Below are 15,048 nucleotides of genomic sequence, written 5' to 3'. Positions count from 1 at the left end.
CGTCGAACGTGAACCATCCTCGCGGGTTCCGCGCCACGCAGGTGTAGTGTGTGTGTGTGTGTGTGTGTGTGTGTGTGTGTGTGTGTGTGTGTGTGTGTGTGTGTGTGTTACCTGTAGAACAGCACGTAGGCCTCGCTGTGGTCGAGCATGGGCGTTGCGAGCGGCGCGACGGTCTGGTCGTCGAACGTGAACCATCCTCGCGGGTTCCGCGCCACGCAGGTGTAGTGTGTGGGTGTGTGTGTGTGTGTTACCTGTAGAACAGCACGTAGGCCTCGGTGTGGTCGAGCATGGGCGCCGCGGACGGTCTGGTCGTCGAACGTGAACCATCCTCGCGGGTTCCGCGCCACGCAGGTGTAGTGTGTGTTACCTGTAGAACAGCACGTAGGCCTCGGTGTGGTCGAGCATGGGCGCTGCGAGCGGCGCGACGGTCTGGTCGTCGAACGTGAACCATCCTCGCGGGTTCCGCGCCACGCAGGTGTAGTGCCCGCCGCCGGCCGTGCCCGTGTGGCAGATCACCGCGCACAACGAGTACCGGCTTATTTTTGATGTGCAATCTGGAACAATCATATTTATTACATATAAGTATTAAGAACAGGTAACTGACGTATTTCACGTATTTTCGTATTTGTATTTCACGTATGTCACCGTCAACGCAAGCTCCTGATGAGACTCCTCGCTAAGGAGTGAAATATGTCGAGCGTTTCGACTTAAAATACGTGAGTGACATGTTCTTAATATATTTAATGTCTGTGTCTGAAGGAAGTTTTGTTATTAAAATTATGTTTATGTTATTTTTATGTACTGCAATCTCACTAAATTGCAACTTTGGATTTAAAGTAGTTTCTGCCCCATCTTCGTTCGTCTTATCCAAAATCTTCTTCTTCAACCTAGCATTTTTTCGCTAACACCAGGGCCGGATTAAGCATGTCGGGGCCCCTAGGCAGTGCGAAGCTCAGGGCCCCCTACAGTCAATTCTGCACACAGCACATACAGTACAGGGAAATAAAAGTTTGCGTTTTTAATTTCAATCTTTAGGCGTCGGCCAAGCCGATCCAAATCGAACGATGTCTTTTTCGCTCTTATTGCGTGGACATAAAGCTTTATTCTATCAGTTTTTGCCGATTCCGCATCGCGTCAAGTGTGGGGAGAGCCCTTTAGGCTTAAGGCCAATTCCCAGTGGAATACCAAAGATGAGAGCTTCAGCACCACTTTGTTATCTACCTCTAATGGCCAATTTTAAGCGAGGCTAAAAGCTAAGCTCACTAGTAGTAAGTTGATTTTCTCAATAGTCAATATTTTGAGAGGCTGAACAGCCATTGCCCGACCATAAGACCAAACGCCGAGCCACATGATTAGAATCAACCTAATAATAAAGAATTTCCATATATTAAAATTACTTAAATTACTATGAAGACAATTTTAAACGTCAAAACTTCTACGAAATTATGACGTATAATTAACACTTTCTTGGTTTAGGTATCTCTATTAATTCACCAGTCAAGCTAACATGTAGATACAGGGTCAATTTAAAGAACTATAAATAAACGCGAGCGCAGCGAGCGCGAAATTTTTTGAAATTTTTGAGATTTTTTGATTCGCAAATTGTGAAACCGTGTTAAAAGGCCGGGTATCGATCTTCATCGGGCCTAATAATAAAAAATTTACTCATGAATTTTGAGCCTATGGAACTAAATTTGATTTGGTGCGCGCTGAGTCGCCGGGGCCCCCTAGCCGAGGCGGGGCGCCCAAGCCGAGGCGGGGCCCCTAGGCTGTTGCCTACTTTGACTTAGGGTTAATCCGGCCCTGGCTAACACTCGTCGTCTCGTCGTCGACTCGTAACAGTCATTTGGGGAACTCCTTTTATGTTCCCCAAATGACTATGCCATACGGGAGCAAGGTAGAGAAGTAGCCGTAATCCGCACTTTTTGCCAAAAAACGTATTACGGCTACTTCTCTACCTTCCTTATTATGGGTATTCTCATAGCAATCACGAATATGGCAGAGTATTTTGGGGAACATAGTTTTTTACCTTTATTTGTATAGGGCTGCATGTTGTATGCAGAAATACATCATCATGGTTCATGAGATACTGCCTGGTGACAGACAGACAGACGGACAGCGGAGTCTTAGTAGTAGGGTCCCGTTTTTACCCTTTGGGTACGGAGCCCTAAAGCGTGCGTATTACGGCTACTTCTCTACTTCGCTTCCGTATGGCATAGTATTTTCGGGAACATAGTTTTTTACCTTTATGTGTGTAGGGCTGCATGTTAAGGTCATGCAGCGGGAAGGAGACGCGGGCGGCCACCTTGGCGCTGAACATGAGCTCGTGCCGGAAACGCTTCAGGTGCACGCACAGCACCTCCGGCAGCCGGACCACGCCGGACAGCTTCATGCCGTTGCTACTTCTCTAGCCGTAATACGCACTTTTTGTTCTAATTGTTGAGTTTTTACCTTTATGTGTAAAGGGCTGCATGTTAAGGTCAAGCAAGAAAAAACACTCCTTTTATGTTCCCCAAAATATCAGGCCATACGGAAGGAAGGTAGAGAAGAAACCGTAATACGCACTTTTTGCTACCCCTCTACCTTACTTATTATGGGTAATCTCATAGCAATCTCGAATATGGCAGAGTATTTTGGGGAACATCGTTTTTTACCTTTATGCGTATAAAGCAGGATGTTTAAGTCAAGCGGGATAAAACACTGCTTTTATGTACCCCAAAATACTATGCCATACGGGAGGAAGGTAGAGAAGTAGCCGTAATACGCACTTTTTGTTATAATTGTTGAGTTTTTTACCTTTATGTGTGTAGGGCTGCATGTTAAGGTCATGCAGCGGGAAGGAGACCACCTTGGCGCTGAACATGAGCTCGTGCCGGAAACGCTTCAGGTGAAGGCACAGCACTTCCGGCAGCCGGACCACGCCGGACAGCTTCACGCCGTTGCTACTTCTCTAACCGTAATACGCACTTTTTGTTATAATTTTTGAGCTTTTACCTTTACGTGTACAGGGCTGCATGTTGAGGTCAAGCAAGAAAAAACACTCCTTTTATGTTCCCCATAATATCAGGCCATACGGAAGGAAGGTAGAGAAGAAACCGTAATACGCACTACTCCTCTACCTTACTTATTACGGGTACTCTCATAGCAATCTCGAATATTGCAGAGTATTTTGGGGAACATCGTTTTTTACTTCTATGTGTATAAAGCTGCATGTTCAAGTCAAGCGGGATAAAACACTGCTTTTATGTTCCCCAAAATATTATGCCATACGGGAGGAAGGTAGAGAAGTAGCCGTAATACGCACTTTTTGTTATAATTGCTGAGTTTTTTACCTTTATGTGTGTAGGGCTGCATGTTAAGGTCATGCAGCGGGAAGGAGACGCGGGCGGCCACCTTGGCGCTGAACATGAGCTCGTGCCGGAAACGCTTCAGGTGCACGCACAGCACCTCCGGCAGCCGGACCACGCCGGACAGCTTCACGCCGTCGCTACTCCTCTAGCCGTAATACGCACTTTTTGTTATATACTAATTGTTGAGTTTTTACCTTTATATGTATAGGGCTACATGTTAAGGTCAAGCAAGAAAAAACACTCCTTTTATGTTCCCCAAAATATCAGGCCATACGGAAGGAAGGTAGAGAAGAAACCGTAATACGCACTTTTTGCTACTCCTCTACCTTACTTATTATGGGTACTCTCATAGCAATCTCCTTAGCAATCCTCCTCCTCAATAGCAATCTTATGTACCCCAAAATACTATGCCATACGGGAGGAAGGTAGAGAAGTAGCCGTAATACGCACTTTTTGTTATAATTGTTGAGTTTTTTACCTTTATGTGTGTAGGGCTGCATGTTAAGGTCATGCAGCGGGAAGGAGACGCGGGCGGCCACCTTGGCGCTGAACATGAGCTCGTGCCGGAAGCGCTTCAGGTGCACGCACAGCACTTCCGGCAGCCGGACCACGCCGGATAACTTCACGCCGTTGCGACTTCTCTAGCCGTACTTACGCACTTTTTGTTATAATTGTTGAGTTTTTTACCTTTATGTGTGTATGGCTGCATGTTAAGGTCATGCAGCGGGAAGGAGACGCGGGCGGCCACCTTGGCGCTGAACATGAGCTCGTGCCGGAAACGCTTCAGGTGCACGCACAGCACTTCCGGCAGCCGGACCACGCCGGATAACTTCACGCCGTTGCGACTTCTCTAGCCGTACTTACGCACTTTTTGTTATAATTGTTGAGTTTTTTACCTTTATGTGTGTATGGCTGCATGTTAAGGTCATGCAGCGGGAAGGAGACGCGGGCGGCCACCTTGGCGCTGAACATGAGCTCGTGCCGGAAACGCTTCAGGTGCACGCACAGCACTTCCGGCAGCCGGACCACGCCTAACCGTAATACGCACTTTTTGTTATAGTTTTTGAGCTTTTACCTTTATGTGTACAGGGCTGCATGTTGAGGTCAAGCAAGAAAAAACACTCCTTTTATGTTCCCCAAAATATCATGCCATACGGAAGGAAGGTAGAGAAGAAACCGTAATACGCACTTTTTGCTACTCCTCTACCTTACTTATTACGGGTACTCTCATAGCAATCTCGAATATGGCAGAGTATTTTGTGGCACATAGTTTTTTACCTTTATGCGCATAAAGCAGCATGTTTAAGTCGAGCGGGATAAAACACTGCTTTTATGTACCCCTAAATACTATGCCATACGGGCGGAAGGTAGAGAAGTAGCCGTAATACGCACTTTTTGTTATAATTGCTGAGTTTTTTACCTTTATGTGTGTATGGCTGCATGTTAAGGTCATGCAGCGGGAAGGAGACGCGGGCGGCCACCTTGGCGCTGAACATGAGCTCGTGCCGGAAACGCTTCAGGTGCACGCACAGCACTTCCGGCAGCCGGACCACGCCGGACAGCTTCATGCCGTTGCTACTTCTCTAGCCGTAATACGCACTTTTTGTTCTAATTGTTGAGTTTTTACCTTTATGTGTAAAGGGCTGCATGTTAAGGTCAAGCAAGAAAAAACACTCCTTTTATGTTCCCCAAAATATCATGCCATACGGAAGGAAGGTAGAGAAGAAACCGTAATACGCACTTTTTGCTACTCCTCTACCTTACTTATTATGGGTAATCTCATAGCAATCTCGAATATGGCAGAGTATTTTGGGGAACATAGTTTATTACCTTTATGTGTGTATGGCTGCATGTTGAGGTCATGCAGCGGGAAGGAGATCCGGGCGGCCACTTTGGGGGGCGGGAAGGTAGAGAAGTAGCCGTAATACGCACTTTTTGCTACTTCTCTACCTTCCTTATTATGGGTACTCTCATAGCAATCTTGAATATGGCAGAGTATTTTGGGGAACATTGTTTTTTACCTTTATAAAGCTGCATGTTTAAGTCAAGCGGGATAAAACACTGCTTTTATGTTCCCCAAAATACTATGCCATACGGGAGGAAGGTAGAGAAGTAGCCGTAATACGCACTTTTTGTTATAAATAATTGTTGAGTTTTTTACCTTTATGTGTGTATGGCTGCATGTTCAGGTCATGCAGCGGGAAGGAGACGCGGGCGGCCACCTTGGCGCTGAACATGAGCTCGTGCCGGAAACGCTTCAGGTGCACGCACAGCACCTCCGGCAGCCGGACCACGCCGGATAACTTCACGCCGTTCCGCAGCTTGTTGCAACGGGAACAGCTGGGGACAAATGTTTTTATTAACCCTTTGGACGCTAATGACCGATATATCCGCACCGCAGGTTCAACGCCAAAGACGCATTAATCGGTCACAGACCACAGAGCAACATAAGGGCTGTCCATAAATTACGTCATCGATTTTTGATCCCCCCCCCCCCCTAAAATCATCCAAAAATCATGCTTCGAAAGACCCCGTTTCCTCCTACGTCATCCTACCATCATCCGATGTCCAGACCTCCCCCTAATTTGAAATGACGTAATTTATGAATAGCCCCATTCACATCATGAAAAATATTTATTTAGTTTAAGTATATAAGTATCTGGTATAGTTTTCCAGATGATTCAATTGGTGTTGGAGCACAAGTGTTACCTGTACATATTATCTCCTTTTAATTCATCGGCGCTAAAGAAAGCCGCGAGGCAGTCCTGAAGTGAGACAACGGGGCCATAGAACCAGGACCGAAGCCAGCTTAATATCCACCACATCTGTATAGAAACAGTGATATTATTTTATTAACATTTCTGGCCGAAGTGTTTTGAGGGTTTCGGCGCAAACTGCCGTATCATACTAAAAGGCAGGCAATTTAAATGTTGCTTAAAAAGTGTGCGTTAATTTTTTTTTAAATACAGATATATGATAGTTTATATAAGGTAAATTTGTAACGTGGGTGTGATGTTTGGGGTGTCATTCTGAATCGCTAACAACGTTTGTCCTAAAGTCACTTGCCCTAACTGGTTTATCCTAATTTATTTTATTTAACCAACTTTACATTGACAGTTAAACCAAAGATGCAAGTTATGGGTTACAAATATATGTACTTAAAACTAATTATAATTCACTTATCACTAAATTTACCTAATTAATATTAATAGTTTTGGGCGTAGATACTGACTCTAGATAGCGGGCGCCGTGGCTAGGAATTTCGGTTCTGTTTGTGAGAATATGTCAAGAGTGGGATTATGTAAAATAATATTATTAATGTGGTTAAGTGCGACGTATAGTGGACTAGTGACTAGTGTCATTGTGCTGGTCTTGGGAATTACGAATAGGGGTGAAATGCGTGGTCTGAGAGTTGTTCTAAAAAATAGTGATGGTACCTTAAAATGAATATATTATAGTAGCAATGGATTAAATATTGAACCACGTATTAGTCTAAAAAAGTATATTACTGTTGCAAGCTGCCTACGTACTTCAAGACTTTGATATGAGACCATTCCCAATACAAACGGGCTAATAGGCACATGCCCTAACGATCAATTGTCATAACGATTATTTTCCATAATGTAAGGTTCTGAAAAATGGTTAGGTTTTTGAACTTGCTGCCACAAAAGTGGGTTAGGGTAGCATTACCTGCTACGCTGATGACACCCTCGTATCGGCCCGTGGCAGGACCTACAGGGAGGCCGCTTATGTAGCTACAGCAGGGGTTGCATACGTGGTGCACAGGATTCGGGCGCTAGGTCTGGAAGTCGCACTGCACAAATCTGAGGTTCTGGTCTTCCACGGGCCTCGGAACAAACCACCGGAGGGAGCCCAAATTACCGTGGGAGGAACTTCCATCGCCGTCGGGTCGACGATGAAGTACTTGGGACTCGTTCTCGATGGTAAGTGGAAGTTCGAGGAACATTTCAGGCGCTTGGCTCCGAAATTGCTGGCTGCAGCCGGAGCCCTTGGGCGGATTCTCCCAAATCTAGGCGGTCCAGGAGGAGCCTGCAGGCGGCTTTATATAAGTGTGGTGCGCTCAATGGCGCTTTACGGGGCGCCAATATGGGCGGGCACCCTGAGAACTCGAAGTGCGGCGCTATTGCGTCGGCCGCAGAGGGCCATAGCTCTCAGGGTGGCTAGAGCGTATCGCGATAACTCGCACGCAGCAGCCGGCCTGCTAGCCGGGAGCCCGCCTTGGGACTTTGAAGCTAAGGTTCAGTCTGCGGTCTATTGGCGGGTGCTAGCAGCAAGGAGGGAGGAAAACTGGCCCGCCCCTCAAGAAGTTCGCAAGTGGCGGGAAAAAGCACGAGAGGTGCTCTATGAAAAGTGGTCGGAGCGTCTGGAGATCCCGGGAGCTAGCCGGGACCTGGTGGCCGCTGTTCGGCCTGTCCTGAAAGAATGGGTCGAATGCAAGCACGGTGTACCCTCCTTCCACCTCACACAGCTCCTGACGGGGCACGGCTGCTTCGGCTGGTACCTGTGTGAGAGGGTGGGAAGAGAGCCGACGACAGTGTGCCACCATTGTGATGGAAGAGCCGTGGACACGGCCCAACACACGCGCGAGATATGCCCTGCGTGGGCGGAGCCTCGCGCTGCTCTGGCCGCGGCTGTGGGAGGAGACCTCTCACTGCCGGCGCTAATACGCCGTATGATCAGCAGTGAGGAGGCATGGGCGGCAGTGGCTTCCTTTAGCGTCACCGTTCTGACGCAAAAGGAAGCCGCAGAACGATCGCGCGAGGACGACGCGAACTCGCTTCCTCAGCGCCGAAGGAGGCCAGGTAGGCGGAGAAGAGCCTTCGCAGCTAGGATAATGCCGCCTTAACGGGAACCTGCGGGTGATGGATCGGGAGTTCCATCACTCGCCAGAAGAGGTTTCGAGCTGGAAGGCCCTCAAGTGTTCCGAGGTGCCTTCAGCGGAGAACGCTGCTAGAGCAGCCCCAAATGATGGGCTCGCAAGAGCAACGCCGACGGGGTATCGGAGGTCTACAATCGAGTTCCCGACACCCCAGGGGTTTTAGTCCGTGGAAGTCGGACATACCCACTGAGCTTCTCCCGGGCCAGTGGGATCCATAAGGATTCCCCCTGGGTCATCAAAAAAAAAAAAAAAGAAAAAAAAAAAAAAAAAAAGGTTGCGATCCTCGCAAAAAAGAAAATATGCTTAATAACATTAGGATAAGTAATCAATAGTAGGGAAAACAAAATTAGGGTTTTTAGTTTTAGGACAACTGATCATTATGACAAACAATATTAGGGAATGCGAAGATAGGAGAAAACTTTAGGGATTTAGATATAGATCCTGATGTTTGAATCCGCAACAAAATTATAATTCTTACAAAAAGTAAATGTGACCCAAGTTAAATATAAAGAATATACTTGGTCAAATTCATCAATAAAATAAATGAGATATTTATACAAATACATGTGTGCTAAGTTCGTAGCAGATAGTCAGATTATTTAAAGCTATGTGTAGTACCTACAGTTTATATGTGGTGAATTTGTCAGTTTGGGCAGGTGGAGTGAGAAAGTTCAGCAAATATGAGTTCAACGACTAATTGACTATAGTTTGTATCTTTAGGTATTTAAATGAATGTAAACAAACAATATTTACATTTTCGGGTAGTTCTAACATTTATTGGTTAACCAACCAAATACAAAACCACCTGGATCTGTCATTGAACAACCTGACTACCGATTCGGGGCTGACGACACGTCTGCCGTTTCATCAATGTTTTTTACGTGTGGCGTATGACACGGGAGGAGTGTCATCATATTCTATGGCGCATGGCATGGCTGCCATGAAATTATTGTTCCGCGCCACAGCCAAAAGTATTCGAAAATTGAACACGCAACGAATCGGTTAACCTACATTATTTGATCACGTAATGTTTTCATCTACCATTAACTGGCTTGGAGACATTTTAGGGTAGATTTTGTTTAAATACCTAAATATACAGAGTATAGTATAAGAAATAATAACATTGAAGCGTGAAACATTTGAGAGATATCAGACTAGGTTCCCTAATGTTACCCAGGACTCGTGGTCAGCCGGCAGATGGTCGAGCGCGGGCTGCGAGCGCAACACGGCGAGGTGCTCCCGCGACGGTATGGGGAGGGAGAGGTCCTGGAATGTCTCCACCCGCGTTGACACCTGCGTCACAAATTGTAACGCAAATTACTTAATTTGTAAGAATACTACTTAGTTTTCTTTACGGTTTAAATCCAATAAATTCAAAAACAAAGCGCATTATAAAAAAAAATGATTATTAAAAAAACTTGTTGATCTTGACACAAAAACAAAACATATTTTAACTATCAGAGTCACAGTTAGGTGTAGGTATAGACAGAGAGAAAATTCTCGTATCTATAAACTCTATTTGTATATCTTAGACACTATGGTGACAGTACGACTGTAAAATTGAAATTAGTATCTGCGAAAAAATTCAAAGGTGTATGTGAAGATTGTGAAGTCCCCAATCCGCATTGGGCCAGCGTGGGGACTATAGCCCAAACCCTCTCGCGAGTGAGAGGCCTGTGCCCAGCAGTGGGACGTAGATAGGCTTAATTATTCTTCATCATCATCTCAGCCATAAGACGTCCACTGCTGAACATAGGCCTTGGACCTCCATACGTGTCTGTTGGAAGCGACCCGCATCCAGCGTCTTCCGGCGGCCTTAACAAGGTCGTCTGTCCATCTTGTGGGTGGACGTCCTACGCTGCGCTTGCTAGTCGAGCACTTTTCGACCCCATCGGCCATCTTCTCTGCGTGCAATGTGGCCTGCCCATTGCCACTTCAGCTTGCTAATCCGGTGGGCTATGTCGGTGACTTTAGTTCGTCTGCGGATCTCCTCATTTCTGATTCGATCACGTAGAGAAACTCCGAGCATAGCCCTCTCCATAACTTATTTATTATTATAGCTAGCTTAATTATTATTTTCATTATATGTATAAATAAAATTCATTAAGATAAGGTACCCGGTCGCAGATGAGGCACTGCACTGACGACAACAGTTTGCCGTCGAACACATCGGATATTATACTGCGGTACCGCGCGCCACCACCATCGCCTCCTCCGCTCTGTTTCCTGTTCACAAAATCAGAATACATCACATATTACACAAACGGGTCTACCGCAACTCGACCACTACACGACTCACACTCTCAACACAACAACTCAGCTGAAACGTCGGAATTTAAGGTAAAAACAATGAAATTATATCGCGGTAGACCGGTTTGTGTAATTTTAAATATGTGACGTCCCACGGGTAAAGGTACCTTATGCCGGTTGGCGCTTAAGCTATTATTAACGCCGCTCCAATATTTTTGCGGCGCTATGCGACGTAAGCGCCGGCCGCCATAAGGTACCTTTTTCTGTTGAACGTCACATATGTGTGCAAAACGCGAGAGTTCAAAGTGTTATACAGAATACATCAGCATTTAGGCGTCGTTATTTTTATCGAAATAAAGACTTTCAATTTGGAGAAGCAAGGCAATTCAGGAGCATTCCACGGGCTGTCCCGTACAAACGCATTGTATTTCCTGTGTTGCGACTTTTTTCTCGACATTTAAAGCAGGCGATTATTTTTCTGTGCATATTTTTGACCATTTGTCATTGAAAAGGAAACTCTTATACCTTTAAATCTTCAGAAACTTCGCGTTTGTACGGGACAACGGTAGACAATTTCATGGAATGCTCCTTCATCGGAAACTACATTTAAATAAATGTATTGTATCTACTAAGACACTACAATAGGTGGATCTGTTATTATTTACATAATTATGTAAATCGTCGCCTATTACCCATAGTACAAGTTTTGTTTAGTTTGTGGCCAGGCAGGTAGATGTGTGTAAAATCCCGAAATAAAATATAAAACTCACGGTGGGTGGTGTACGGGTGGGTCGGGGGCGTCACTTCGCTTGAACACGACAACGACGATTCTGAGCCGACGTCATATCGTTCCGTCTCACTCGGGCCGATGGAGATAGACAAGGAGAGGTGTAAAGTGTAACTCACGGTGGGTGGTGTACGGGTGGATCGGGGGCGTCACTTCGCTTGAACACGACAACGACGATTCTGAGCCGGCGTCATATCGTTCCGTCTCACTCGAGCCGATGTAGATAGACAAGGAGAGGTGTAAAGTGTAACTCACGGTGGGTGGTGTACGGGTGGGTCCGGAGCGTCACTGGCGCCACTGGAGCAGGTTTCATATCGGTCTTCAGCTTCGCTTGAACACGACAACGATGATTCTGAGCCGGCGTCACGTGACGATGATGCTAAAGCTGTCAAAAATAATTTAAAAATCTGTAGATATTTTATACTTTTTTCAAAAATTCGACATGGTTGTCGTTTTCAGGGTTTTCTGGGGTACGCAATTGGAACTTTGTCATTGCAAAAAAGTTAACGATTAGTTAGTTGCTGTATCGGAAATGGTATAAAAATAAGGAAACTACAAATGTACTAATTAACTATGAAAGCAATCACTGTACTAAGTTCAAGACTTCAAAATTGCCACTATTATAGGTAGTTTTTCAACTATGATTCGTAGTACTTTTCTACAGATTTGTTTTGTTTGTGTGGTCCAATTTTAGTATTGGGTAGTTAATACAGTAAAATTATACATTTTGCGTTTGCGTCATATCCGGTAGTTCTGATTTTTTGCAGGCTTGTTTATGATGTTGGCCCAATGAATAATCCAAGTTTGTGCATGACCTCGAGCGCCGAACGCAACTTTGTCAAAAATCGAATAAACCGCAATTTTTTTAGTTTTTTGCGATTATAACCCTAAAATACTAGTTTTTGATAGTAACTTCCTAGGGCGTTTTTAAAGTAGACTAAATTTGCTACAATAAGACAGTAAAATTGTCTCTGTACATCTAAAATTTTCCGAGATAAAGCCTTTCAAAATTTTATAATTTACATCAGTTCTTAGCTACAATATAAGAGTTAGGTACGTAATTTATATTGAATTCATCACCGGCACGTTTTACAAAATATTATTTTTCCATAAAAAAATGAATGAGTGCTTATTTTGAAAAAAAAAATTTTTTTATGGAAATTCCATTTAAATTTAAATTACCTACCTAACCCTTATATTATACGAGATAAAGCCTTTTAAAATTATAAAATTTTGAAAGGCTTTATCTCGGAAAATATTAGATGCACAGAGACAATTCTAGTGTCTTATTGTAGCAAATTTAGTTCACTTTAAAAACGCCCTAGGAAGTTACTACCAAAAACTAGTACTTTAGGGTTATAATCTCCCAAATCTAAAAAAAATTGCGGTTTATTCGATTTTTGACAAAGTTGCGTTCGGCGCTCGAAGTCACAAACTTGGATTATTCATTAGGCCAACATCATAAACAAGTCTGCAAAAAATCAGAACTACCGGATTTGACGCAAAAGCGCCAGGTTACAAAATCCGACAAATTTACTGGATTAAGTGTAAATGACAAAAAATAAGTGCAGAATAGGAATGACAATATACTAACGGTTCTGGTGATGTACTTGTACAGAGTAGGCTGTTTGCTGCGTTCCCGCGAAGCTCGCCGACCGTCTATGCCTGTTCACGGTCTCCGACTGCCCTACCCTGTAGGAGATAAAATAAACTTACTTATTTATTATTTTACATTTATTTGTTTTTCTTCTTAAGTTAGGTTGTTTATATTATAACATGAATACAAAAGTAAAATACAAAAGCACATAAAAATACATATAAACATAATATAAAAAACCTAACCTAGGGTGCCGCCGGCAGCGGGACAGGGCCCAAGCTGCCGGTGGTCAGGGCCGCAGAGTGAGGAACCAACGTACTATACGCGCCGTGTCCAAAATTACAGCCTTCTGCATCTGACCCTTGATCCAACCACCCAGCGAGAGTCTCTCTAGGTGTTGGTCGAGACTCTTCGCTATGAGACCGTTCGCAGACACGACTATAGGAACAATGATCGTCGAGTCAACATCCCACATGGCGGTTTCTCGTGAGCCAAGTCTAGGTACTTGCTGGATTTGTCCTTCTCGGCTACACATATTGTTACACATATTGGGTTTCACATATTGTTATGAAGCCGATGGTCCCAGGGGTATTTATTTGTGTTATCAGCAGTTGAGCACAGATATTTGCTCCAGAGTCACGGGCGTTTTTTTATGTATTTAAAAAAAAACTAAGTGTACTAAAGGCGATCTTAATGCCATGAGGCATTCTCTTACAGTCTATTTCTATATTACATATAATCTTTTCTAAGTACAATCACCTGCAATAATATGTTACTCTTCGAAGGCCGCAAAAATATGTGACACGCTATTATGGCTCTACAAATAAGCTCGCGTCAGATATTTTTGCGGCCTTCGTAGTGTAATATATTATTACTGACTGTACCCACAACACAAGCCTTATTGAGCTTACCATGGGACTTAGTCAATTTGTATAATATTTATTTATTTATTTCAAAAATAAGCGCAGACTCTTCGATAATCAAGGGTGGCGCCACAGCCATGCACAGAGCAAATAGCATCGCTTTACAACGTGACAGTGCCAACCGGAGACCAAAGGTATTCCTTGGTCCAATCTGTATTTGCATCTCACATTTTGCTTAATGAGAGAGTGAGACGCAATGACATTGGACCAAGAAATTAGACAGGTGGAATACCATCCTAAGGGCCACTTGCACCACCCCACTAACCCGGGGTTAACCGGTTAAATCGTTAACCTAGTGTCAAAGTGTCAAAAACCATGGTAACTCCAGGTTTAACCGGTTAATCCCAGGTTAGTGGAATGGTACAAGTTGGCCTAAGAAGCGAAGTAAACATACACATTTACCTGAGGTGTGGGTCGGGCCTTGTGTCGCTGTAGGCGGAGGGCGCGGGCGACTTTCTCCGCATGCGCGCGAACAGCGGCGCGTCGCTGGCTGCAACAACCATCGACCAATTACACATCTTCTTCTTCATATTAGGGGCTATGTAAGGCTCCAAAGCCTATGTATCACTGCGATCATTCCTGATCTATTGTGATCGCCACCTACTACAACTCTCGATCCAACTCTGCAACTTCAAACAGCTGCAGGATCCTTTTGGTCTCGAGAGACTTTACCTCCTCCGGGCGCAATATGTGTCCGCCCAAGATTAGGTCCCGAGTACGCATTAGGCAAGGGCACTCTGAGAAGCAGTGGTGGCCGAGTGGATATGACGTCTGACTTTCAATCCGGAGGTCGGGGGTTCAAATCCTGGCTCGTACCAATGAGTTTTTCGGAACTTATGTACGAAATATCATTTGATATTTACCACTAGCTTTTCGGTGAAGGAAAACATCGTGAGGAAACCTGCATACATCTGCGAAGAAATTCAAAGGTGTATGTGAAGTCCCCAATCCGCAGTGGGCTAGCGTGGGGACTATATAGCCCAAGCCCTCTCGCGCATGAGAGGAGGCCTGTGCTCAGCAGTGGGACGTATATAGGCTGAAATGATGATGATGATGATGACTCTGTGAGGATGTGCAAGGACGTCTCCTCTGCCTCCATACAGAGTCTGCACCGCCCCATGTCACGTTTCCCCATGGTGTGCATGTGCTTATTTAGGCCGCAATGCCCAGTAAGCACCCTTACCAAGTTGCGCAGTTGGTTCCTAGACAGCGCTAAGGCGTTCGAGGACGCCTTTTTACTG

At 44.8% G+C, this 15,048-nt stretch overlaps 1 protein-coding gene across 1 annotated transcript in view; it reads right to left on the bottom strand.

Annotated features, from left to right (window-relative positions):
* Positions 1 to 15,048, bottom strand: part of LOC134673785 (ubiquitin carboxyl-terminal hydrolase 20) — a 38,547-nt gene that overhangs the window by 11,871 nt on the left and 11,628 nt on the right. Inside the window, exons 9-16 of the mRNA XM_063531812.1 lie at positions 14,210 to 14,297; positions 12,882 to 12,979; positions 11,543 to 11,672; positions 10,368 to 10,476; positions 9,424 to 9,543; positions 6,060 to 6,175; positions 5,512 to 5,690; positions 368 to 554 (exon numbers count right to left, since the gene is read on the bottom strand). Coding sequence (XP_063387882.1) covers positions 368 to 554; positions 5,512 to 5,690; positions 6,060 to 6,175; positions 9,424 to 9,543; positions 10,368 to 10,476; positions 11,543 to 11,672; positions 12,882 to 12,979; positions 14,210 to 14,297 — 1,027 coding nt within the window. The remainder of the gene's footprint in view (positions 1 to 367; positions 555 to 5,511; positions 5,691 to 6,059; positions 6,176 to 9,423; positions 9,544 to 10,367; positions 10,477 to 11,542; positions 11,673 to 12,881; positions 12,980 to 14,209; positions 14,298 to 15,048) is intronic.

Source organism: Cydia fagiglandana, chromosome 19 (assembly GCF_963556715.1).
Source record: "Cydia fagiglandana chromosome 19, ilCydFagi1.1, whole genome shotgun sequence".
NCBI lineage: Eukaryota > Metazoa > Arthropoda > Insecta > Lepidoptera > Tortricidae > Cydia > Cydia fagiglandana.
This window is presented reverse-complemented; position numbering and strand designations above follow the sequence as displayed.